This window comes from Anarhichas minor, unplaced genomic scaffold, assembly GCF_050575085.1.
Source record: "Anarhichas minor isolate MPS153535 unplaced genomic scaffold, ASM5057508v1 ptg000007l, whole genome shotgun sequence".
Taxonomy (NCBI): Eukaryota; Metazoa; Chordata; class Actinopteri; order Perciformes; family Anarhichadidae; genus Anarhichas; species Anarhichas minor.
In genome coordinates, this window is record NW_027466453.1 from 15,349,955 (window position 1) to 15,376,244 (window position 26,290).

Here is a 26,290-nt window from a genome sequence, read left to right on the forward strand (position 1 = left end):
AGAGTTTCATTCGGCAGATTTAAAATTGAACACCAATGTGATTTATTTTTTTTACAACGGTTCACACTGTTTGTTGTTTTTTTTAAATAATTCTGATCAATAATGTCGGACTCTCGCGCACACGCCGGTGGTGACATCACGCGATGTTGTTAGTGCTATGGCGTACCAGGAAGGGGAGTCGCTTGAATCCTGGCTCAGTGAGTGATTCATCTCATTTTATGAATTAAATAGTGTGGGTAATTAGCTGGATACGAAGCAGTAACGGTACATCTGTGAGTAAGGAAGCTGTTAGCACGCGCTGATAGCCGCTTCCCAGCTTGCTGGAGGGAGCCGATAGAGAGGGTCCTGCTGGTTCACAGTCTGCATCACTGGCAGGATGGGTGGAGAGCCTTAATTCACACTGCAATGGGGCACGTTTATCAGTGACAGCTTAGTGTGTGTGCACTGTGCAGTGATTGTTTACAGAAGATAGTTGACCCTCGGCACAGTTTAATACTTGCAGCTGTTTTGTTTGGACAGCCATGAGCAGCACTGCCAATACAATGAGCACTCTATCAGTAATTACAAGGACGACAATTGCTGCATTATAACGTTTGATCACAATAGGATGTGTTGTTGTGGATGCATAGTGCTCCTCAAACACACCAGTTACTGTAAGTTAGTGTAAATGTCTCTCTCTGACAGATAAAGCCACCCATCCGACAAACAGACAGGAGGACTGGGAGTACATCATAGGCTTCTGTGATCAGATCAACAAGGAGCTGGAAGGGTATGTCTGTGATTATCTTTCTTTAGTCACCTCCAGAAGAAAAGAAAAAGTCTCTCATCTGGAATTTCTTGTTGCAGTCCTCAGATAGCTGTGACTCTGCTCGTCCACAAAATACACTCACCACAAGAATGGGAAGCTCTTCAGGCTCTGACAGTAAGAAATGATTCACCTTAATATCAACAAGCGCCTTTTTTTTTTTTACTCCCTCTCAAAGCTGTCTTCATCTTAACGATGTTGTCTACAGGTATTGGAGGCATGTATGAAGAACTGCGGGAGAAGGTTTCATAATGAAGTCGGAAAATACCGATTTTTGAACGAGCTGATTAAAGTTGTGTCTCCAAAGGTAAACAGTCTCCAAATAGGTGTATCTGAAAAGTATGCTGACTGTGTGTCCTACCATCCAGCCTCTTTTTTTTCCTCTTGTTTTTCCAGTACATGGGTGACAGTGCACCTGAGAAGGTGAAGCTGAAGATTGTGGAGATGCTGTACAGCTGGACGGTGGCTTTTCCAAATGAAACCAAGATCGGCGAAGCCTACCAGACGCTGAGGAGACAGGGTGTGTTGAGATCAGACAAGACGGGTCACATGACGCGTGTGACTAGACATCTTATTATCCTCGCTCTCCTCCCCAGGCCTCGTGACGCACGACCCCGAGTTACCGCTGGACAGGACTCTGATTCCCTCTCCTCCGACTCGACCGAAACATCCGGTGTTTGACAACGAGGACATGGGCAAGGTGAGAGACGGGAGGAAAGACACGAGCAAAGAAAGCAACGCTCCTCTCTGAATAATTAGTGTTTATTTACATTCCCAGGAAATGAGGGTCATCGTCACCAACAGTTTAGCAGAATCATTTGTTCTGAGTTGAAACTAGGGCTGTCCATTTACTAGTGAAGGAGGTCGGTGTGTAAGTGTGTTTGTGTGTGTTTAGCTGCTTGCTGAGCTTCTCCGGAGTAAAAATCCAGAAGACCTCCAGGAAGCCAACAGACTAATCAAAAACATGGTGAAAGAGGTAAGAGGCTTGCTGAAACCGTTGGATTGAATATATTTAACATTATATAATATTTGTTGTATATGACGTGACTATGTGTGGTACACAGTGACATCGTGCCTTGTTGTTTTTAACAGGATGAGGCTCGAGTGCATAAGGTTACAAAGCGTATCCACACGCTGGAGGAGGTGAACATCAATGTCAAGCTGCTCACGGAGATGCTGTCCCACTACAACAAAGACAGCTCCACCAACTCAGACAGGGATATCATTAAGGTGTGTGTGTGTCCGTGTACTCTCACACACACACACACACACACACACACGCATCAGATCTTTAACCTACAAGGAAGAAACTGGAATATTTCCCTCTAAACAGGGAAAACACAACTTTTCCAGATGTAGCACTGTTCTACAGCAATGTGCAGCACAATACAACACAATAATAATGAAATACAATAGAATACATGAATACAATACAAAAGTAGCAGATATGTAAACCCAATAAGAGTACGTAAGTTTGTGCTTAAAGATCAGTTTCCGAGTGCTCTCTCTTATATTTATATCTAAATATTTTATATGTTTGCATTTTTGAAATACCAACACCACAGCTGTATTTTAACCGTACAGCACCTCCCTTGTGTTTCCCTCCCAGGAGCTCTACGAGCGATGTGACAAGCTGAGGCGTGCTGCTTTCAAAATGGCCACCGAGACAGAGGACAATGACACCAATTTAGGTTTGCTTGTTTGCTATTTTTCTTTATCCGAAGAAGCCCATTCTTGACCGTGCCACTCTGTGTAAACTATCTGTAACCTTTGACTCCTCAGGTGACATCTTGCAGGCCAGCGATGACCTCTCCAGGGTCATCAACGCCTACAAGAAGATTGTCGAGGGGCAGAACATCAACGGCGACAGCGAGCAGCCTCGATCCACAGCTGCTCAGAGCGAGAGCGGTGAGGGACGTCTCAGAGATGTGCTCACGTTTCTGTTAAACAAGCGCGATTGCTTCATGTGTCCTCTTCACTCGACAGAGACCACAGACACGCTGATCGACCTCGCCGGCCTCGACACTCCGAGTCCCCCTCAGCCCGCCCCCCCTCCCTTCCAGTACTCGAATCTGGTCTCCACCAATCCCACGGCTTCTCCCATCCCCGTCCTGCCTCCTCCTCCCAAGCGCCTGGTCATCTCCCACGGCAGCCAGAGCAGCAGCCCGAGTCACCCCCCCCTCGACAAGGCCTCCGCTGCCCTCTCACTCCTCGACGATGAGCTGCTGTCTCTAGGTAGCGTATCCCCCATCGGGACTCACTGAGCTAAAGGAACACTTCGACATTTTGGGTAATAAGCTCGGCTCATGGCTCTCTTAACAAAATCCGAATGCCTGTATCTTCTTCCAGGACTGAACGACCCCCCTACCCCTCTGAGCAGCCAATCAAAACCCAGGTTAAATGAATTGTCCAATCAGTGGACTTCCTTACAGGTACATCTAGGATGTTGAACCAAACCGCAGCTTTGTTCGTTAACATGTGAACAGGAGAGGGTCACTTACCTGTTGTCTCCTCTTCTCCTCTGCAGGCTCCAGCTGCAGGTGTGGATATGTTTGGCAGTGTGGCGTGTTCAGGTCCAGCTGTGCCTCCAGCTGAACCAGCTGCTGCCACACACAGTCTCCAGGACCTGCAAGACCTGGCCATGATGGGCTTTTCAGATCACAAGAGGTACACAGTCACCGACAGCCTCTCTGTCAGTGCTCTCTAACTATTTGAGTAAGAGTAAACACTGTACATTCCCACACAGCTGTCTCTTATTATGTCCTTGTTTGTAGACATTTTGACAGGTTTGAGGATTTATTTCAGGTACTTTAAGGTCTCATAGCGATCTATCAAATGTGATTTTTCAGTTTGTCAGTCCAGATGGCGGCCAGAGGAAGCAGCTTTGGGTTGCCTGCAGCAGCACCCCCCCTCGTACCTGGGCGTGGCTCTCCCTCCTCGCCTTCTTTCCTCCAGGGAACGTTTCCCGGCTCTCCCGCTCTGTCCCACACCAAGGCGGCCCAGAGCCTGGGCTCCGCCCCGGGCAGCCCGCTGTTCCGCTCTCTGTCCCCCTGCCACCTCCCCCTCCAGGGCAGCCCGGCCAGAGCCACGGACTCCCTGAGCAGCATGCACGTCCCTCCGGAGGCCATCAGACCGAGTAAGGAACAGGGGACAGCGGGGAGGGACGACGGGGGCTCGACTGGTTAACGGACAAATGATTTGGATGAATGTCTGCCTGTCCCCTCCTCAGGTAAAGTGCTGCCCGTGACGGCCTACGATAAGGACGGCGTTCACATGCTCCTCAACTTCGCAGCCGACTGTCCCCCCGGCAGGCCCGACGTGTTGGTTATGGTGGTGTCCATGCTCAACACGGCACCGCTGCTTGTTCACAATGTGGTACTGCAAGCTGCCGTGCCAAAGGTAGAGACCTCTGAAACCTTCCACTGTTGCATTCTCTTTCTGTGCGTTCATTTGACTCTTTGTGTTGCTGTCCCTCGGCCACCTTCGGCAAGGAAGCACTTTGTAGAAAATTCATCCTCTTTAATGAAGGCATAAATACACAGACTCCTTTCATCCACCACCAGTCAATGAAGGTGAAGCTGCTGCCTCCATCAGGAACAGAACTGGCACCGTTTAACCCCATCCTACCTCCAGCCTCCATTACCCAGATCATGTTGCTGGCCAACCCAACAAAGGTAGGTGACACAATCGCACTGAAGGACATAAATACACTAAGAATTTAGGCACCACAGAGCTTAATGCTGATAATGCTAAAATATATTTTTGTGTGTGTGTCCTCACAGGAGAAGGTGCGTCTGCGCTTCAAGCTGGCCTTCACACTAGGAGACCGTCTGTGCAACGAGGTTGGAGAGGTCGACCAGTTCCCCCCACCAGAGACATGGGGTCAGCTATAGAGGTGTGGGGCACCGGTTCATGCTCCATGAAGGTGTGTGTGTGCGTGCGCACATCCATCCCAGAGAGAAAGGGATTCAGCTGCACTCGACCTTACAGCGTCACATTCCTTATAGTTGTTCATTTTTCTGTTTGGCCATTGTTATCACTGGCAGTGAGAAGCTAACAGCAGAAACTAAAGTTGTATTTATACGGTGCTTGTATACTTTCCTGCAGCGCACAAACTAAAGATATACACTGGCAAGTAAGAGAGCCGTGGTGTTTACAGGTCGATGGTGTTAAGATAAATATTAAAAGGGATTTTCCCCAAGATGAATATAACGGATTTTAACGTGCTGTAAATAATCAATGCATCAGAGCTCAGCTCCTGACGGACGTGATGGATTGCAGTATCGCAGAATTGCTAACCTCTAAAGTTAGCAGAGCCTAAGATACCCACAGCTGTGCTTTTATTTAATGTGTTCCTCTGGCTGAGCACTTTGTTAGCCCGCAGAAAATATACTTGAATATATCCAGACATTTGAAAACAGGATCCAGTAGATTTCTGAAGATGGTAAACCAAACTGGGAAATGAATCCCGTTCAGTGAGAAGTACTGATTATTTCAGACATCGAGATGTTTGACACGGTTACCTGTTTATCATTTGTCCTTTTAAAATATGTAGTGGACCAACAATATTTAATTTTGTGCTGTAAAGGAAACCGACTGCACTTAAGGTGGTTCATTTGTATTCATGACTATGTCGTTATGTTTGAGTCCAACTCTGGTTTTATTTCATGGAATTAGTTTTTTCTTTTGAGAATAAATAAAAGGTGATTCTTCCCATTTCAGTGGCGATGTTAGCAGTGGGTCATCATATTTTTGTTTTTATATTTAAAGATGATTTACTCCTCTACCGATGTCAGTGTTGGGAGTATTTGTGTCTTATTTATTGTTTTCTGTTCGGTTATAGTATTTCAGTGCATCACTGAACCTAGAAAATGTGAACTGAAAAAAAAAAAATGTAAATTTAAAGGGAAGTCCGTCACCAGGTGGATGAAGTGTGTGTTCAGCAGTGAGGCTGTGCTGTGGGTAACGTTTCATGAATCAGTCCTGCTGATCCTCCCGTAGGTCCCTCTGGTCGTCCTCAGCTCGTCATATGGGATGCACAGACGAGGCGTTTACTGTACATAGTGTGTAATGTAGCTATTCTTTATTGTATGACAAGTTATGTGAACATGTGACGTGTAGATTCTGAGAGAGCGCTAGGTCTGTACATACTGTATGATGTGCCGTGTGTTCGCTACCTGAAACAAATAAATACTTTCAACGGATGTCTGAGGTTATTTCACTTATTGAGAGTCAGAAAAGAGTTTTATTATCAAACGGCACATTTTGATTACTTGAATTTTATATACAATACAAAAATGCAAAAGAAGAGCTTTTCTTTTTACTGTCGCCACTCATGCCTCCAGAGTTCCCTCTTTGATGATCGCCATGGCCAGGTTCCTCGCCAGGGCGAGTCTCAGTAGCTCCACTTTGGTCAGCTCTATGTCTTCATCCTGAAAGGACAAACACACTCACATAAGAAGTGTGGAGGAATGTATGTCTTTAACATTGAGGCAGTGTTGCAGCTGTAGAAGAAGAGTCTGTGTATTACAAGCTAATGCATCATGGGTGAATTGTTCTCTCGTTTACCTTGAATCGGAAAACTTTAATAACATGTCTGGTTTCACTTACCTTCATTCAAACTGAAGCACCAAGTTTACATAAACAACCAAATATGAAACACTTTTGTCATCACAATGATCAGCAGCTGAGCAGGATTGAGGCTGCGTGAGGAGCTGCGTACCTGCGGGGGCTTGTCTGAGGCGTTCAGCGAGGAGGTGAGCTCCTCCAAACAGAACATCAGCTCATGGGTTTGGTCCGCCGAGAAGATCACCTGAACATTCGACACACAAAGCAACCTTTTAGGTGAAACAGTCCACAAAACAACTTCTTTGCGAGCATTGCGGTTCCTCTTTTGTTCTTTGTTTTGTGCGCGGTGGTCCGACCTGTTTCTGCTCCAGCAGCGGCAGGGCGTCGGTCAGCAGAGTCATCCAGAAGCTCCGGGGGGCGATCTTGGCCGTCATTAAAGAGAGGAGCAGCTTGGCCGCCTCGCTGAAGCGCTTCTCTCCGTACAGCTTGTGGAACTCGCGATACTTCCCTGGGAACGAAAATAGAGCGTCGTTTTTAGGTACTTGTATCTATAGGTTGGTTCGTCTAGTTTCACTGATGTTCTTCCAGTTTATCACGCGGTGACATGCTGTCACATTAAGCAGCACATAGCGTTATTTATCTGTGTGCACACATGTCTCTGTGTCCGAGTCTCATGTGACTGAATGTCCTCTCACTTGTGAGTCACAAGTTGAGCAGCGCTACAAGTGTTCCTTGTTCATACCGAGGAACGTGAGCCTGTCGCTGAGGAGCATCGCCGGACCCAAGTTGTCTATCAGGTCCAAATCAGAGAAGGTCCCTCTGGCGCAGTAATCCTGTAGAAACCTGACACACACACACACACACACACTTTTAAAATCACTTGGAAAGAAAACAACCTCAAGTGCTTTCACAAAGAGACCAGCAAGCTGCAATTTAGACCTCAAATCACAAACCACATGTACTTATTCACTGTACTTTAGTTGTCTTTAAGAGTGATCAACTCAAGAAATATCATCTCAGAAGATTCATCTGAACTTGAGGGTTGAGGCAGATATAAGAGCGTGATTAAAACATGCCTGCAGAAGGGCTGCTCTTCAGAGTCCATGGTGGAAGCAGCGTTGACGAGAACAAGATACACCTCTCTCCAATAAGCCAAAAGGGTTTTTTAAAAAGGAAACATCTTGCAGAAGAAGTGTTGTTCGGGGAACTAACCTCTCTGAAATGAGCGTGGCAAAGGCGGCATCTTTGGCCCTGATGCTCCAGGAGAGAGCAGAGCCCAGTCTGTTATTCCTCAGCGCCCGCATAGCCATGATCTTACAGATACTCCGCACTGGAGGACGACAAGGAATTAAAAAGGGTTAACTTCCTATCGCATTGGGATAAACACACAGCAGAATTAACGTTTGTGTAAGCGGTACCTTGCTCGGACATTTGCCTCTGCTCACAGATCCGGAGCACCTTGAGGGCTTTGCGCTCCGTGTCTAAAGGAACGCGCTCAATCTGCAGCTCCAGGTAGACACGGCCGAACTCTGGGCAGTGGTCAAAGTAGTCCACGGCCAACTGCCACAGACTGAACACACACACAAAAACATCCTATAAGATGAGGCGACTGTAGAGGCAAATTCCAACTGTGCTGACACCTTCTAGGGCAGAGACTAATGTCATTTAATACACTACGTCATTTCTACACCATGAGGATGATTAGTAACTGAAATAAAACGTACCTGTGATGAGTGAAGAGACCAGAAGCATATTCCAACAGGAGAAACTCTCTCAAGTTGGAGCCAAAGCTGAACATACACACAGACACAGACACACACACATAGATGTTAGATGAATAAAGTGTGCAGTCTTGTTCTCTCCAGATTAAGACTGTATGCATGTACAAAGGCAGCTGAACAGAGTCCTTACTGCAGATTGTGAGACTGGAGGAGTTTGCAATGATCCAACAGATCCGTCAAATGGGCCACAAACCACCAGTTGTTGAGAGCAATGCTGATGAGACACGTGGTGGAGACATTAGGAAAGAGTTCAAGCTTAAACACGAATGTGGCTTGTACTGCATGTACAGTATATATATATATATATAGATCTGTATTTATAGATGGATGTAATTCTGCATGTTACCTGCAGTCCTTGATGACCTGATGGATGTCAAACTCAAAGGCAGCCAGCAAGATGTTGTCCAGGGGCTCTGGGACGCTCCTCAAGTCTAGAAACATCGTCATGCATGACTGCAGCGCACACACACAAAGACAGACACAGTAAATAACAGGGACACAGTAGCAGAGAACATGAATGCCGAGTGGTGCAGCAGCAGTTAGTATAGTGTACCTGTGCATAGTAATGTAACTCGGTGGGTTTGACCGTGGGGTGGCAGAAGAGCAGTCTAGTGACCAGGAAGTGGTACCAGGTGCTCAGGAGGTCCTTGTGATCCAGCAACGTGTCTTCATCCCCCACTAGGATCTAACATTACATGACAAAACGCAGGAGGGAAAAGGTGTTAATGTACAGATTTTATATCTTAAAGCAGGACTTCTCATTGCTTCTACTAAAGATGTCATTTTACATATTCTACTGAGGGCTCTGACCTTGCAGAGGATCTCCAGGTGTTGATTGCTGGCGAACGAGTTGTCCTGCAGGCAACGGTTCACCTCGTCATGCCAGTGTCTCCACTTCACATCAAACTCTGTCAGCGTCTGAGTGCCACCAGGCTAATGATCATCATAGAGAGTTAAAAAAAAAAAAGAGAGAGAGAGATAAAAACCTCTATTGGTTGGTTCATGAGCTGCAATTAAGTTTGAATAATGCAAAAGTCACCCTGTGTTTAAGAACATAACATAAGCAAGGGAGGGGTGCCGGTCAGGAACTGTCTCTTTTTATCCACATCATAAGCCAAATACATATTTAAAGAATTAAATGTTAAATGTCAGTAGCAGCACATTGTTTGGCCATCTATACACACTAAGCTGAGATCAAACCATCGTGTGACATACTTCTGGCGAGCAAGAATTGAAAATGACATGCAGATATCATCTCGCCACGGCAGACTAAAACTGCTCTGAGAGATAAACGGCTGAAAGATGATCTTACGTTGTAGAATGGCATCTTGCTGAGCAAAGTGTCCATCAGTTTGTACATGTTCCTGGCAGCAGGCTGCAGGGTGGCCTGCTTCACCAGCATCTGTCTGGCTTCTTCCAACCTGCCCTGCAGCACATAACTCACCACCTGCACAGCACAGATACAAAACGTGAGATAACTGAGAGTTCACCCTCAAAACTAGGGCTAGGTGTGCATGGTGTGTGTGTGTGTGTGTGTGTGTGTGTGTGTGTGTGCTGCACCTACCACATCCCAGTAGTCGTGGTGCTCAGCAGGGCTCTCACTTTGCAGCACTTCTCTGGCCTTCTCATCCACATCAGCCTTATGTAGCCTTACCCAGTCAAGGAGGTGGAGCAACAGGGAACCTGCTGAGGACACAGACACACAGACACACAGACACACACACACACACACACACACACACACACACACACACACACACACACACACACACACACACACACACACACACACACACACACACACACACACACACAGTTTGTTTGGGTGCTTTCGTAATCTCAAAAGTCAAATTATAAAATGTATTCCAAAGACACAAAGGGAGATTAACAACAAGCACAAAGTCAAACTCTAACCAGGAGCAGCATCAATGAACAGCACTTCACACAGATTCCAGATCAGTTCTATGGCCAACAGAATGGACACCTGTAACACCAACACAGAGGCAGAGGTTGTTCTTGAATTACTGCCGAGCTCTACTCTAAACTAATACACAGATTGCATCCTGTATGTGCATTATGTCTGCATCTCACATAAGGATGTAATGGCTCAGTACATACCTGATTTCCATATTGCGTCGCTATTTCTGCATCTTTTGTAGAAACTGCAGAAAAAAGAGAGAAATGTGATTATTTCAGAATATTCACAGTGAAGATCAAAATATTAAAATTACATTTGAGAATTCTGACCTGCGACTTGCTGAAGCTCCTCCATACAGGCTCGTATCACGGATCTGTAGTTTTTACTGATGCTGACAAATCTAAGGAGCAAGATGGACACAGATCATGATATCCAATCCTTTCTGCGGGTGCTTCGTCTGCCTTTTATAACGAAGGTTTGTGTGAAAAGCAACACAGTGACATGCACAGAAACAGAGGCGTCGCCTTACTGGGGTTTCTTGTTCTTGCTGGGGAGGTCCTCTCTAATCGTCTGCAGGCCAACAAAGATGTGATGCGACTCATTGAAGAGTTTGCGTAAAATGGGGGAGTATATATCCTCGTCTTTCCTGACTTCATGGATGAAGGAGCAGCATGATCCTTTAGCATCTGAAAATAAAGACACGGACGGCAACATTAGGGACGAGGGAGAGGGGCAGCAGAGGGTGGAAACATAGAGAGGGGCTTGTATCAACATCTACACATACCTGATGCTTTGTAAAGGGTCTCATACACGAGGATGTCACCTGGACCCCATGCAAATCCCAAATGCTTCCCATCACTGGCTGCAGGAATATTCTGCATTTAAAGAAGAGAGACAATGTCATCAAAACAGGTGACGGAAAGATTCAAATTAAATATCGACTCATAATGTGTTCTAGCTTGTAGAAATCCCTCTCATGATTGCAACTTCATTGATTATTGAATAAAGACATAAAAGCATGATAAAATAGCCAAATTTCCAACGTTTTAACTTAAATTAAGTTACAAATTTAATCATCCAATGATTAAGTTAGAATACTTTCTAACTAACTAGTCTTCATTGTATCCGCTATGTTCTTACTGCTTTTTATTTAGGACGTATATATTTATGTTATTAACCTTTAATGTGTCTCACACACGTTATGGGACTTTCTCTGTTTATATCATAATTCAACGTAGCTTGATTAGTTGTGTTGTTGCGATACAGTTAAGCTAGTTAGCAATGCTATTCAGTGCGAGAAAAGAGAGAGGATTCATCTACAGCGGGCTACTCACTGTGACCGCCGGCTCCACGTCTACCTCCTCCATCAGAGAACGATATTATAGACACAATATATTATAAATGAACAACTATTCAGCTGTAAACACTCCACCACATGAACTACAGCTCCTCTCGCGCGCCTCACTCATTCATTCGAAGGCCCCTCACCGCGCAGTGGTGATGACGTCATGCTAGGAGGTGGCCGTTCTCCTGCCTGTACGGTGGTTTTTACATCTGCTTTGTATATGGCTCATTATGTGGCTTTGTGCCGACCATGGATTGTATATAAGACATACATACTTAAATGAACAACATATGATCAATACATCTGGGTTCACATACAGGACATCAACTAATGAATTGTCTAAATATGTTCTGTTATCCACGCACAAACATACACGTTTTCACTAGATTAAGAATCAGTGTTTTGATTTGATTTACATGCAAGTACACACATTCTTACATCTATATATATATGAAATAATTTAATAAAGAAGCACATCTTCATCATCAGAGAGAAAAACAAGATGGCCGCTGGGATTTATAGAGTTAAAAAGAAGAAAGAAGAATAAGTGCGGTAAGTGTAATGTACTGTCTAGTGATGCTGGCTGAGGACTGAGGAGAGGTCAGCAGTGTGAGGAGGTGCATGTTGTGGGTTAACTGAACCGACACATTCCTGACAACAATAGGAAAAAACATAGCTGTGCGCGTGCACGTGGTGCTGAGTGCCCCTGGCACGCGCATTGGGACTCTCCCGCCCATGCCCAGACCGCGCTTTCATCCTCGTGATCACGTGTAGCCAATCACAGCCCGGCACTGTGGACGCGCACTGGTGCGTGGACGCGCACGTTTGGTTGGAATAGTTTAAACGGGAGCGAGTACGTGCGCGCACCCGTATTCTTTGTGTGGCAGCGTAGAGAAGCGCCAAAAGAGTGACCATGGCTGATGAAAAACCAAAGGTGAGTATCTTCACATTGTGTCAAAAATACTCTTTTATTCCACCAGACCTGTGTCATAGGAACTCATGGGAAAATGTCCACATGTTCTGTTTTGCATTGATAAAGTTGAGAGCGAAATTTGAACTACTCGCTGTACCTACTTTGATAGACCGGAAGGTTTGTGAACGCGCATTCACAGGCGCGCACATCGCTTTCTGCTTGATCACACAGCCAACCAGCGCGTGTCATCCTCAGTGGCTCAGTTTATTTACTAGTGAGTGAGAGAGAGAGAGAGAGAGACTTTTGATGTTAATAGCTTGTGTGTGTGTTCACTTTCTATTTCTACTTCACTACATCTCAGAGGGAAATATACTTTTTACTCCATTTGTTTGACACATTAGTTACTTTGTAGATTCAGATCATCAATATGAAATACAATACAACTAATACATTATGATATGCTATTACGGATCAGGTTTCCCAGCAGAGCTCCACCTTTACCAGCTGCAACATTAAAGTGATAAAGACAATATTGCATCTATAATGGTTCTCAGTCAAGCCAGCTTACCATCAGGAAGGGGTCCATCCTTGGTCCATTGCTGTTTACATAATACCTAAATAACATAGTTCTTCCTAATTAATAATTTAATGTCCATTTGTTTTGCTGATGATACAATTTCATATGCCCCAGGCCATTAAAACTGTTTACTAAAATACATAAGTGGATTAATAATTGCATCACATTAATGCAAAAATCTTGCATATTTAATGATATTTGCAACATTGTCGTCAATGGTACTAAAAAGATATCTGCCTGAGTAGAAGGTTTATAAGTCAAAGCGTCACAGTATGAATATACTCATACTGCTCTACTTACCTTAATGACATGTTACACCTGTTACCTGTTGCTCTTCATTCACTGTTGATGTTTCATATTTTATTACTAATCAATCAATCACCCTAAATCAATCAACAAACAATAACGACTTACTGTAGTTTGTGACAAAGATGACTTAAGATTGCAGCTCTGGAACAAGAAGAGACACATTCAGTTCTTTACATCTGTGAAGCTGTAACCCAGAAATGAACCGTGTTTGTAGTGGATCACATCTGCATATATAAGCCAACAGTCAATCTGATTAATCCGCTCTGGTTCCCTGCATGGCCGTGTTAACTGTTTTGTTTTTTTCTCTCCCTGACTTTGTCGATCAGGAATCGGTCAAGACAGAAAACAACGAACACATCAACCTGAAGGTAGCGGGTCAGGATGGATCGATAGTGCAGTTCAAGATCAAAAGGCACACGCCGCTCATCAAACTCATGAAGGCCTACTGCGACAGACAGGTGGGTGGTTGCTCAATACCTGCATATCTTCATATCAGCCGCTAAGAAAATGTGGAATCAGAGTGGAATGTTTTTTTGGCAAACTGTAGCAGAGAAGCCTTGTAGTCGTCTTTCCAAAATGTTTGGACGGTGTGGAGCGAGGCTTAGAAGAGCTATGTTGCTAAGTTGTGCTGCTTTGACGTCATATGGAAATAATTATTTGAATTGTATCGATGGCTCAAAGCAACCTCTCTGAAGCATGCACATGTTTAGTCTTGTTTGAAGACACAAACGGCCAGCGTTCGGTGGGTAGGTAGTTAGTTAGTTATGTTAAGTGTGTAACTGTGGTTTTTATTTCACACAAATACTTCAGTTGACGACAGACTTTTAGGTCCAAGTCAGGATGTTAGAGAAATTAAAGTTTTGTCCAACAGCCATCGAAAGACATTGCAGTCTGCTAAAAGGTCGGACTTAAATAAAAGCCAGAAGAGACTCACTAAGGAGTTATTCATCAGGTCATTTGTTCCCTCAAAGAGGTATTGTTCATAGTGTATTGGCTATGATCCAGTTCTGCTCTATGACATGCAGTCAGAGCTACAGAGTGATCGCATGGCAACAGAAAACAATGTTGAGGTTTGATAACTTTCACATACTGAAGTATCTATTTCATAAAGTTGAGAGAGTATCCAATAGCAGCCTCTGATATTATTCTGTATCTGAAAGTCAGATGAGGTTTAACTCTCTTGAGGAATGGAAGCTCTGCGTTGTCTGTTCCTTAGACGGCCAGAAAAGAGACGCGTTTATCAGGCAGCTCGTTTTTTTTACACAGTGAAATCTCTGTTTTGCTGGTGAACTCATCATGAAGTTCATCATTGTTAGAGAGTTAACTTCACTCGGAAGCTGTCCGCCTTCTGTCCGTTAGGCTGCGGAACGTTTAAAGTGTTGGTCAAAGTCACCTGATCAGCACCGTCTGTTTTACAATTCATACCAAGGAATGGGAATAATGAGTCTTTTGATTTACAACAATGGTTGTATGCGTTTGTCTCTCCAGGGACTTTCAATGAGGCAAATCAGGTTCAGGTTTGACGGACAGCCAGTAAATGAGACGGACACACCATCGCAGGTAAGAGACAATAAGTTAATACCCAAAACAGACTGGATAAAGCGCCATGCACTTCCACACGTGTCACTTATCCAGAAAGGTATGCGTATTTCAGACCCTTTCAAGCTCGAACTGGTCCTCTGGATTTTTGATATTCCCTTTCTACCCTCTGCGATGTTAAATACGCTATAGAAATGAAGTAATTATGTGATAGTATTTGACACCTTAAACGGAAACGTACTTGCTGCAGTTAATGGCTGGAGTACGCACAACTTGCATGTTATGCCATTTTATTGCAATGCTGTGCAAGCCTGGCTTAATGTTTAAATGGGGCCATTTTGCCGATGCAAACAACAAATTTAAGCTTGAATAAAGCCCGATCTCAGCCCCGAGGCTCATAACATGCAACTGCAACATCTCCTCCCACTTTACAACGTTTGCCTAATAAAGCCAATTTATCTTGGAAGATGCAGACCAACTGTGTATGAAATGTAGCAAAGAGATTGCACATAACTTCAGGCTTATCAAAGTCATGTGACACGTGCTTGTGTAACTTCTTGTTTTCTTTCTCTTAACAGTTGGAAATGGAAGATGAAGATACAATTGACGTGTTTCAACAACAGACTGGAGGCCTCATTTAATCAACCGCAAATGCTTCACCATTGTTCCTTCTTAACACAATCAACCTCTCCGGCCTGTGATAGACAGCGGCCGCTTCAACAGATCTCCATGCAGAAGAAGTTCTCATTTTCTCTGCACTACACACAACTGCTGTATAGTGTTTGTCGTTCTTACCCGAGTTACTTTTCTGTGTTTGTACATGAACCACGCCCAGGTTTTGATTGTTCATGCTGTATTGTGGTTCGAGGGCTGCAGACAGATAGGACTGGTGACGGAGGGAGAATGAACGCAACAGACTTTACTGAGCTAATGTTGTTGGGCTCGGCTTGGTAAGTGTCCACAATATCTGTTCTGTAGTTCTGTAGGGAACAGTCTACCCAGTTTGGGAATGGGGCTGCATTGTCATTTAATTATCTTCAGTAAAAAATACTTGATTTTATACATTTTTATATAGTAGTAGACGTGTGAAGGAATGTTTCGTTAGTCGTTTGACTCAGCCACGCTTTATGTTTTGGGAAGCCTGAAGGGACGTCTCAGTTAAGGAGAGACACCCCCGGGCAAAAACATTGTTTTTTATGCACTAATCAATTTTGAGAATTTGGGATATTTTGCTTCCATAACGTGTCTGATTTCAGACTAGTGGACACAAAACCATCCAAAAAACACATTTAGGTGTTTATTTTACTTCACTTTCTCCTAAATTCACCAAATGTTAGAAATAGATAGTCTCATTTGCTTATTTTAAAATGAAATGTCAGAAAATGTTTTGCCCTCTTTACCTGTATTGTCTTTTATTGTCTGTCATACAGTGAACCAGAAATCTCCATCAGACTTGCATACACCAAAGTTTCCACTTTTATTCCGTTCTATATTCTGAAAGTTTTTCTAAAGACGGGTTTGTTCATATATCCTTCATAGCCTGATTTGTAGAACATCTTATTCCTTAAAAACATGGTGACATTTTTTTTTTTTTATGGCTGTTGACAGTATTTTCTGATTTATAGAGTGACGTAAAAACCTTACCCTCTAACATGTCAACAAAATGAAACATGAATTTTTAACCTGGCTTTTTTTTTTTTGCAAATTAGCACATATTTATTAAGGTAATGCCTCATTTGCATATTTAAAATAATGTTTCTGAAAACTTGTAATAAAAAGAAATGTATTGCCTTAATATAAACAATCAACTCGGGAAGTTTCATGATGATATATGTCAGTCAAACATTTTTACCTTATTCACCTGGGGTGTCTCCCCTTAAATAAACATCTGTATTGTCTATTAAGATGCTTGTTAAAATAAAGCTATTGTCCTTTTTTTAAACTTCCACTAATTTTGTCTGGCTTTCCAATGTGGTTGCTGGACCCTCTTTTGGGCAGAAACGCATATAAATATATGAAATACATTTGTAAAACTGGGACAACACAAGATATTTGAACCAAGATAGCTTGAGGACAAAGTTGCGTTTTTCTTTACCCTTACATTGCAGTTTGAAATATTTCATGATCAATGCTAATAGATTAGATAGCAGGGATGTGGACTCTACTGTCTGAGACCTGCCATCATCGAGAGAGGTGATCGCTGAGGTTCTGTCCAATCAGAGAGTAGTTCTGTGACGTTCTATCCAATCAGAGAGTAGTTCTGTGACGTTCTATCCAATCAGAGCGGGCCGAACGCTGGTGGGCTGGGTCTCGTGGGCTGGCACCCGCAGAACTAAGGGATCTGGTCTTCGCTGTGCTCTTCAGTGTCGGGTGGAGTCTACATCCCGTCGCAGCTCTGCGGGGAAAGAAGGAGGAGGACTGTTTCTTTCGCTAGTTTCTCTTTGACTTATTTGTCACCGCCAAGGCGTCGAAATACTCCACGAAGATGACGACGACAACCACCTACAAAGGAATGGAGCCTGGTTCTAAAAGCAGCTCCAGGTAAGAAGAAAGAATGAAAAGAGCTGGAAACCTTTCGCGGAGGAACAAAAGAAGTGTGATGCGGTCAAACCTCTCAGCAAGCAAACGCCTCTTTTCTGCTTCAAGGCAAGCCTGCTACCTCACGTTAGCCCGCTGGATTTAGAGAAACTGTCACATAGTCTTGCTAATTAAGTTAATCTTAATGGCTGACTGATGCTCCACGTAGCTTTTAGCTAGGTTAGCCTGTCTGGGCGTTGTAGGATAGCGTCAATTAGACATGCGGGTTTGAGAAGAAGGGAGAAAATGGAGAAATGGTCAAAGCTGCCGTTACCTCACGTTAACCCTGCTTTTAACTAGCTGTGGTTCATACAAAAAAAAAAAAAGTTTTTAATTTGTTCTTCAAGTCCCAGCTCCTCTCCTGCGGTGATTTCTAAATGTGCTGTTGTTCGGAGTTGCTAGCTACTAATCTACCCAATCTATTAACTGTTTTTTTTTTGTTTTTTTTGCAGCCATTTTTCAATAGAAGTAAAAAAAAGTGTAACGTTAAAGCTCAGAGGCGAGAGTCCAGATATGTGATGATAATGTTGATTGATTGATTGCAGGAAGAATCGTAGACGAGACTTGTGTCTGCATATGTCATTATCACTCGATATGGCTCGTTGTTGGTTAGGGCGAATGGAGGTTTGGAGAAACTCCATTTGTAGTTTCAATAGACTACATCATCTGACGAATAATATCGGTTAAATCCTTTTTTTTTTTTTTTTTTAAACACCTTAAGAGGGCCACTCATCCTCCAGGCACGCAGACGCGGCTCTCCAGTAAGTGATGCGTCTCGTCTGGATGCATTCCTGCCCCTCTGCAGTGAAAAACAATGCAGAGAAAATGCCTATAATGGGTCGTGATTTTTAGGGCATACAAGCCCGATTTCTGAGTAAAACTATTCCTATTCGCCTTTTGCTTATCGTGAGCATGTCAAGTGTCTGTCGGTCATTAAGCGTTTTGAAGTCGCATGCTGTTTTCTGATGATGTGAGGCCTTGGGTGGGGGCTTTGCGCTAGATAAGCCTGTAAATCTTCCCTTAGCTCTTTGCTTTTGCTTTTTTTTTTTTACAGACCCTTTTTTTTACGAGTTGCTGGTCATTTCTGATGCTAGCCGACCAGAGGGATCCGTGCAGCAGCTACTTGAGCAGAATTAAGCTAAAATCTTTAGTAGGCCATCAAAAAGCCTCCCACCCTTCTCTTATCAGACATGCAGATCTTTGGGCTTTTTGAGCTCAGCTAGATCTGCCCTAGCTCCGCCGACCCTGAGGCTGAACCTCCAGCTTCTAATCATTAATGCCCTTTTTTCATTGGTATTATTTGCAGTTTCATTCTAGGGTGGGGTCTGCTGCCAGGCAGCTAAAAGCTCCCCCCCCCCCCCCCCCCCCCCAATCGCAATCCGAGTGGAAAGCATGAGCTCATCCTTCGCTGGCCAGGAGGTGAAGTCTGCTTTAGGCATTACTGTCACAGCCAAGAGTGTGTGTGTGTGTGTGTGTGTGTATATACAATAATTAATTTAGAAAATCCACGCCAATGCAGTTGCTTTTCTTTTGTAGTTTTGCTTCGAGCATCTGCCTGGCCTGGCCCTCAGACAGCTGCTCAGTGTGTGTCAGCTGGTGGCTACAGGGACTGTGAGGAGAGGAGAGTTTGCTGGAAAAAGAGGGAGGGGTCAAGCAGGGGCTCTGCAAACACACCCCGACTGTCCTTCAGCACAGCGAGGAAAAGCGGTCTCCCTTCTCCTTATCACGTCCCCTTTTGTTGAGCTTGTGTATGAATGTCGGGTGGATAGTGTGCTTTATTTACCATGCATTGGTTCCGCATGCAGCATTTCTATATTGTCCTAGAACAGCCTATTTTATTAGGTGACCTATATTAGCTGTACACATCAGACTTTTCACCTCTATTGTGTGACGTTGACCCAGAAGGGGCGTCACGTTTGATTTACTCATAAAATAATGACACTACAATGCGACCAGGAACCGACACCAACGCCTTCGTGTTGTCACTGCAAAGGAATCTGCGGCGAGGAGAGGCAGCGGCCAGCCCGCTACCCTCTTTGATTATTTGTGACTGGAGTCAGCTGCAGGGCAGAGATTGTCTGTCTGACGGGCTGACAGCCGGGGCTTAGAGAGCGGAGACCTTGCTGGTAGCCTGTGTGTTTTTTGTGTGTGTGGTATGTTTATAAAAGGGTTAGGGTGGAGCAGCGAGAAAGCTGCAAGTAGCTTAAGGCGTTATTTGACTATTGATTTTTTTTTTTTTTTTTTTCTTTTTTTTTTTTTTCCAACTGTGCAGCTGATCAGCGGCATGTGACATGAAGGCCCTGCGTTTTAGTTTGGCCTAAATAGTGGGGGATGGTAGCCCGATGTCAATCAAATGATATGATGACCCGTGATTTGTTGCTCCTTAGGGTACTACGGCCGCCGGGCGGGGCTTCCAGCATTTCCTTCGGCGCAGATGGCAACTCGACTCCCCGCAAGGACAAGATGGTCTCCAACATCTTTGCAGAACCCGAAGACCTCCATGCCCATCGGAGGAACAATCCACCCAGTAACTCAATCTAATATCACTTTAACCCCATCTTGATTAATTTTTCCATGTGACAATACCAACGGGCTGAAACAATAGGGTTTAGATTTACAAGTCGTTTGAGTTTGGCACCAGGGGAAAAGCAACATGGACTTAATTCTTCTCAGGTGACCGTGGAAAAGATACAAACTAGAGTGTTAAGTATTTTTCCATTTAGGTTGTCAGAAAGAACATCCCACAAGTGAAATAGCCCTGGAGCACTGGGATAAGGGTAATTTGAAGCTAGGCTTTGTTGGACGGGGATGAGGATCAGCCCTCAACGGAAAGAAATAGGTCAGTATAAAAACGTGTCAGTCGGTGAAACGTGTGGCCTTGTACAGACACGAGGGACGTTTTGCTTTTGGGTACACGAGGAGAGGAAGGCAAATGCAGCAGTAGGCGATATGGGACCTGTGAGCGGCAGTTTAACTGATGTATAAAGTGTCACGGTCACTGCCAAACATGCAGCCACTGAGGCTCGAATGAAAAATGAATATAGTCCGACATGTGCCTGCCAGTATTTAGCCAAATGAATAATTCATTCTCAGCTTAAGTATGCGTTATCCTGATTGCTCGTGATAAGGATGTGGATTTGGAGCCAGCTCCAGTCGCCGTGCAGAAAGAGGAAGGTTGAGTCCCCGCAGCAGTAGGATTCCATTCCTGCTCGAGGCCGTGAAGTTCCTCACGAGCCAGTGATCACATGTCTTCACGCTGGTCACTCTGTGGGAAACAGTTTACATGGTGTATTATGATTTCTGGATGTGTGAACAGTGAAGAATTTACCCTAAAATCATTAGTTCAGCCTCTGACCTTTATGGACAGCAGCTGCTGACAGTAACGGCCTTTTTCCTGCCCGCATTGTTCCACTTGAGTCGAGTTCAGGAGAGCCTTCTCATAGCTTTCCCCCTTTAACGGATACAACTGGATGAGGATAATTGTCTCCGCCTGAATGGAGCACGATTTATTACCATAACAGGTTTTATAAGCATTGTGTGTCTGGCCTCCCTGTGAACTCCCTAGTATAGACGAACAGGCCGGCCTGGGTAGATCCTTTCTAAGTATGAATACTGTCCTGCAGGATGCATCCATGCGTCAGCCTGGGTATAGCTGTTAGTCTGGTTATAGTTGGACATTATATGGCAACGTTGTGTACACTAACAGAGCTAGGAAGCTCTGTAGACCTCACCATCCACCTGCTAGTTCCCCCATGCTTCCCCTCACCGATAGAAACAAGCTCCTGAATTTCACCAACATATCTTCTTGAATACTTGGCCTCCAACCTGCCGGCTCTCGATGACACCGCCACAACTCTCAGAGCTCTAACCATAGCACACGACCCCTGCCCCCACCCCCCACAAACCCGTGCTTCACCCTCGTGCCCTCTGGCAGCAGATATGGACGACTGCTTTGCATGAGAAACTTGCTTTGGGAGGAGTTTTGTGCCTTCAGGCATAACAGCCTGGGCACACTAGAAGACTTGTGTTGACGTTCTTGTTGTTGAGTGTTTTTGCACGACTGTGAAAGCACATTTCCTCTTCAGAGGACAGTAAAGACTGAGTCTGTATCACGGAACAGTTTTTATAGGGATTGTTCCTTTTAAAAAGTATTTCCAATGAAAAACTGTTCACACGATGTGAATTGAGTGACGAGTGCATAACTTCTGCTTTGATCAATGACATTTCTTAATCGTGTTGGGGTGATGACAGAAGCCTTAGAATCTGAAAATCAGAGTAAATTCATCTAAAAATATCTTCCACAAGGACCAAGGGAGATTTCATTTCTTTGTGATTTGTCTCGCGAGTGTGTGAAGCGAACTCTTAAAGTTGGTCAGGGTCTTAAAACATATCTTCTGATGAGTGTTATGACTGTGTTGTGTCAGTTCAACTGTAGGAATGTGCTGGTGTTATGTTTATGCTGACGTGTTAGCCGGAGCCGTTGGCAGGTTGTTTGTCAGGATTTTCAGATACCAGAGCTGTTGGTTTGCTCAAGTGTCCTCGGCATCGGGCCACACGAGGACCCCTCTGAAATCCAAGAAGAAGCCGAGACCACCAGCAGCAGCAGCATGGTTGTCGTTTCTGCCTTCAAGCTCGTTTGTCCAATGACGTTAGCGTCAACATGCATTTATATCTCGGCCCCAGGAGATCTATACGGCTAAGTAGAAGGATATGTGTTGTGGTGATGATAACATAATGCATCACTGGCCAGCCAATGAATCTGGTTTATCGTCTTCCACTTACCGTCCAGACTCAGAAATGTGGAGCCGGTAATGAAGGAGGTCTTGTTGAGCGAACGAGGCTTTCAGCAGGGCTGATTCACTTCACTCCATTAACAACAATGGCCACTCCCACGCTTCTCCGGCAGCCGTTGTTCCCCTCATGACAAAAGACGCTCTGTCCGCTCCCCGGCCCTCTGGGCTACAGCTGGGCTGTTACCTTATGTGGCTTTAGTTCCCCACAGCGGGCCAAAGCGCCGGGTTTTAATGCTCTTTCTGCTAAAGGAGAATACAGGCGCTGCAGCGTTACGTGAGGTTTGGCAATGGTGCTGTCTGCCTGGAAGAGTTCCACTGTGTTTCTGTTGCAGACGCCCAATCGGCTTTGCTGATGTTGTTCTGTTGGTTCTCAGTGATCTTTTTTTTTTTTTTTTCAGTCAAATTCCCTTTTTATATAAAGCTGATGTTTTGTCAAATCTGACGAGATGAATCTTTTTGGTGAGCGTGGTTGCCTCATGGGTTAGAAACATTGCGGGGTCCGGGGGGGGGCTTTGTAGCTAATTGGATTAGTGTTCATATGGTATGAGTCTGCTGCTTTGAAGCCCGAGTCATGTTTTGTCATTTGTCTCCCGTGTGTCCTGTCTCGCTTCAAAATAATCTATTGGCCAAAAGGGGGGAGGGGGGATCAATAAAACAGGCTTTCAGCTCGTCTATGTTGCGTTTTCCTCTTAACATGTTTTTTCTAGATGGAGGGTGTTGTATGCTGTACAGATTGTAAAGCCCTTTGAGGCAGATCTGTGATATCAGGCAGTATAAATAAAATGGACTTGACTGTTACACTCTGATCGGTCTTTAATTAGTTCGTTTCTCTCACCATCACAGCTGGAGAAGCTGTAGGAACCCTGTGCGGCGAGCCCTCCGCCCCGCTGAGGCGATGCCAGCAGCCTCTTCTCTTCCCCAAGAACACCGAGCCGGAGCTGACTACCATCCACAACTCCGGGGCCGCCTTGGTCTGGAACCAGAGACGAGAGGTACCGCTCGCTTTAGTCTCGACAGGCACAGCCTATGGTTTGGGGGCTGAAAAGCACACGGTCTTAGATTAAAGTGTCATTCTAAACAGTTCAGTGGAGAATTCATTGGGGGATGGATGACTTAATCCATCTATTTGAAACTGACCCAGGATGTTGTTTGATCGATGTTCTCCGCTGACATTTGTAATCCCTGTGGTGGTTTAATTTTTCGTCTTCGCTCACTGACATGGGTAGAATGTTCTGTTCGAGCAGTTTAAATGAGGTATAAAGAGACGGTGAGACAGGAAGTCTGTTCCTGGTGGTGCAATGGACCGCTGTTGATCCGTATGGAAAAAGGATTATTGAGCAAAAGTAAATTATTAAATTAACTTGATGTGTTGAAATGTAATCTTGTAAAATGTCGATTCTGTCGAGAAACTTTAATAAATACAGATGTTTGAAGGAGATGTTTTCACAGTAATATTAGAGAGATAATTATGACTAACGCCAACGCTAAGTATGAGTATAATACATAATTAAAACTACTAATGCCAAGTTATTAACAAAAATACAATCTTTTATTTCCTAATCATTTGAATTGTATGTTTTATGATAATAACCACTATAGAGGAAAATAACAAAGTAAAAGGATACCATTTACAAGTTCTGATGGTTTATTCTGACTTCCGGACGGGTTAAAAATATACCCAGAGCCTTTTAAACCAGCTGTTATAACAAGACGACGACACAAATGAGCTTTAATCCACTACCTGTCTCATGGACTGTGTTGTCACAGAGCGGACCATGATTCAGATAAAACAGACATTTTTACATGCAGGTGATAAAGTCCCTTTGGTTCAGTGAGGATATCTGATGTCTTTGTCTTGTGTTTTCATTGTAGGTTGAAAATGGCCAAGAACCAGCGAATACTGGTGAGTATGCTGAGCTGTTTGTGAAGAGGCCTGTGAGTGTCTCTCTGTCTAAACAGCAGAGCATGACTTAGATTACTCATTGAGTAGCTCCGTGGTCCACTATAATAGATCGGGTAACTCCACTTTCACTGCCTCTAAATGTGTGTCTGGCGTCCATTACTTGTCTTCTTAAAGAGACAGTACACGTGTTCTCCTTTTCTAAGTCAACATCACATGATCTCTTTGATGTGGTTTGTCCCTGTCATGATGGCGTGATGGTCTGCAGTCGAGCAGCTGTTCTTTGATGGCAGGCTTCACTTAGTGAGGAAGGCTTTTTATTAACCTCCAGGTGCAGGTTAGTAAGAGAGTGGCTGACTGCTCACATAATGGAGGGTTTAGAAATATAAGCTCACATTTTTGCCCTGTTTTTGAATGTGATTGGAAGGTGTGTGTGCTTTTGAAGTATATATTATAATAGAAATATGAAGGACTTCAGTCAGCTTATCAACACAATGAAGCTAGTCTGCTTTACAGTTCATTGATAGTTGAACACAAACTACAATTTACCGTCCACTTTGAGTGTGCGTGACAGTTATCAGATGTTTGTTTCGTTAACGGTTTTGTTTCTAATAATCCGGTTCTAGTTATTTACAAGCCTTTATGTAATGCATGTTTATTTCTGGCACCACAGAGTTCATTGTGTTGAGTGAGAATCTTTCCAGCGAAACTGATCAGTAGATCCAGCAAAATACATAATCGCCCTCTGTTGACACGTTTCCTCCTATTATTTGCATGATCCTCCCTTAAATAACATGTGGTGAAAGGCGCACCTTGCAAACAAATAATGCAAACTGCAACTCCAGCCGGGTGCATCTGTTTGATAAATACGACGCACGTTTGTGGCGGAAGGCGTCTCGTCCGCGCCTGAGAAACGAGTGCATCTACCCTGGAGAGTTCAGATGTGTGAGCTTCTGGATCCACGCTGAACAGGCTGCCCGTGTAGGTCCTGAAATCTGGGGCACCAGGCTCCTAAAACATCATTTAATGCAGTTGTCACAGCAACCGCACCACTCGCTCTGGTGTCAAGCCGAGAATATTTGAGTGTCCATTATGAGAAAAAAGAAAAGAAGATTTTCAAATCGGTGTTGCCCTTATATGTGACATTTACATTGTTGCGTCCTCTTGAAATTGCAAATCCTGCAGTAATTCAGCCACTAATGGACCAGAGGCTGACTTGTTGACATTTGTAATAATAACATATGAAATGTTATTTTTATAGAAATTATACAGATGCTACAATTCTAACACAATCGGTCTAAAAAGGAGGCATCCGTTAACCAGTTTACCAATCTTTACCCTAAAACGTAATGAAACTGTTGACGCTTCAGTTTCCTCTACTGTACTTGGCTTCCAGCCCCAGTGTGTTTTACCGGCTGAACCTCGTTGTGTCTCTGTGCTGCACCTGCAGAGTGTCCTGACAGCGTGGAGGTGGAGGTGGAGGTGGAGGAGGAGCAAGAGGAGCAGCCGAAGGAGACGACACAGCCCTCTGCCCCGTCGGGAGATGCCAAAGCTGCCGCGGGCGGCCGAAGAAACCCACCCGGTGGCAAGTCCAGCCTCATCCTGGGTTGAGACCACTTGTTTGTTTTTTTTGTTTTTCATTCGAACGCTTTTTTTTTATATTTTAAAAGATAAATGCCCCCGCACCGCTCTCTTCCTCCTCATCCACTCGTCACCTTCTTCCCTACTTCACATGCACTCAGCGCCGTCACGTCCATGGGCCCCCGTGTCCTCTCCCTCCACTCAGACCTTTTGTTTTGATCCTTTTTTCTATTAAAATAAGAAAACTGTTGACAAAAGCACTTTATGTATCTCTCTCTCTCTCTCTCTCTCTCTCTCTCTCGGCCCCTCTTCCATTTCAGCCCATCCTGTAGTGCATCGCGCCTGCTGGGAAAGGCATGACGTTTAGCTTGTTCCTCATTCTTCCCTTGTTGTAAATGGTAAAGGAAAAAATAATTAAAAGATTTGATGCGTGGATTTCTAAATACAATAAAGATTGATATGAATTTGCTGTGGCTGGAGTCTTTTTTTATATTCGGTAACGGTCATACAACAGGATAGGATGCATATTTTATTTAGCTAATGTGATTATTGCAGTTTAGACGTATAGTGTGGATGAAGGCACGTAAAGTTACTAAAAATGTAGACGTCAAATCTCTCCTTTTCAGTTTCCATGTGTATTAACAGTTCAGCACGTAGAGCTGAATATTATTTAGTACAGTTGGA

General features: G+C 44.2%; 4 protein-coding genes across 6 annotated transcripts; 3 read left to right on the top strand and 1 right to left on the bottom strand.

Moving 5' to 3' along the window:
- Positions 1-136: 136 nt before the first annotated feature.
- Positions 137-6,009, top strand: gga3b (golgi associated, gamma adaptin ear containing, ARF binding protein 3b). Its single transcript, XM_076086089.1, has 17 exons — positions 137-197; positions 685-769; positions 847-922; positions 1,014-1,112; positions 1,202-1,325; positions 1,402-1,505; positions 1,701-1,781; positions 1,898-2,035; positions 2,415-2,496; positions 2,588-2,713; positions 2,792-3,040; positions 3,155-3,237; positions 3,333-3,472; positions 3,655-3,941; positions 4,035-4,204; positions 4,369-4,479; positions 4,588-6,009. The coding sequence occupies exons 1-17, from the start codon at positions 158-160 to the stop codon at positions 4,696-4,698; spliced, it is 2,106 nt and encodes a 701-aa protein (XP_075942204.1). The 5' UTR covers positions 137-157; the 3' UTR covers positions 4,699-6,009.
- Positions 6,010-6,013: 4 nt separating this feature from the next.
- Positions 6,014-11,549, bottom strand: nup85 (nucleoporin 85). Of its 2 annotated transcripts, none has more exons than XM_076086092.1 (19): positions 11,407-11,549; positions 10,857-10,947; positions 10,602-10,758; positions 10,402-10,472; positions 10,273-10,316; positions 10,069-10,138; positions 9,719-9,837; positions 9,467-9,601; positions 8,965-9,087; positions 8,708-8,839; positions 8,501-8,607; positions 8,285-8,368; positions 8,098-8,163; positions 7,792-7,943; positions 7,586-7,703; positions 7,116-7,216; positions 6,730-6,881; positions 6,528-6,617; positions 6,014-6,237 (listed from the first exon to the last, which is right to left on the bottom strand). In XM_076086092.1, the coding sequence occupies exons 1-19, from the start codon at positions 11,437-11,439 to the stop codon at positions 6,139-6,141; spliced, it is 1,944 nt and encodes a 647-aa protein (XP_075942207.1). In that variant the 5' UTR covers positions 11,440-11,549; the 3' UTR covers positions 6,014-6,138. The 2 variants fall into 2 exon arrangements, with proteins under 2 accessions (XP_075942207.1, XP_075942206.1); XM_076086091.1 differs by having other exon boundaries at positions 9,719-9,840.
- Positions 11,550-12,266: 717 nt separating this feature from the next.
- LOC142944902 (small ubiquitin-related modifier 2-like) lies at positions 12,267-16,697 on the top strand. The gene is made up of 4 exons (XM_076086098.1): positions 12,267-12,351; positions 13,543-13,674; positions 14,705-14,776; positions 15,334-16,697. The coding sequence occupies exons 1-4, from the start codon at positions 12,331-12,333 to the stop codon at positions 15,394-15,396; spliced, it is 288 nt and encodes a 95-aa protein (XP_075942213.1). The 5' UTR covers positions 12,267-12,330; the 3' UTR covers positions 15,397-16,697.
- A 400-nt stretch (positions 16,698-17,097) lies between these two features.
- LOC142944901 (jupiter microtubule associated homolog 1-like) lies at positions 17,098-26,070 on the top strand. Of its 2 annotated transcripts, none has more exons than XM_076086096.1 (5): positions 17,098-17,296; positions 19,720-19,859; positions 22,969-23,117; positions 23,998-24,028; positions 25,476-26,070. In XM_076086096.1, the coding sequence occupies exons 1-5, from the start codon at positions 17,241-17,243 to the stop codon at positions 25,634-25,636; spliced, it is 537 nt and encodes a 178-aa protein (XP_075942211.1). In that variant the 5' UTR covers positions 17,098-17,240; the 3' UTR covers positions 25,637-26,070. The 2 variants fall into 2 exon arrangements, with proteins under 2 accessions (XP_075942211.1, XP_075942212.1); XM_076086097.1 differs by lacking the exon at positions 25,476-26,070 and adding an exon at positions 24,294-25,370.
- The last annotated feature ends 220 nt before the right edge of the window (positions 26,071-26,290 follow it).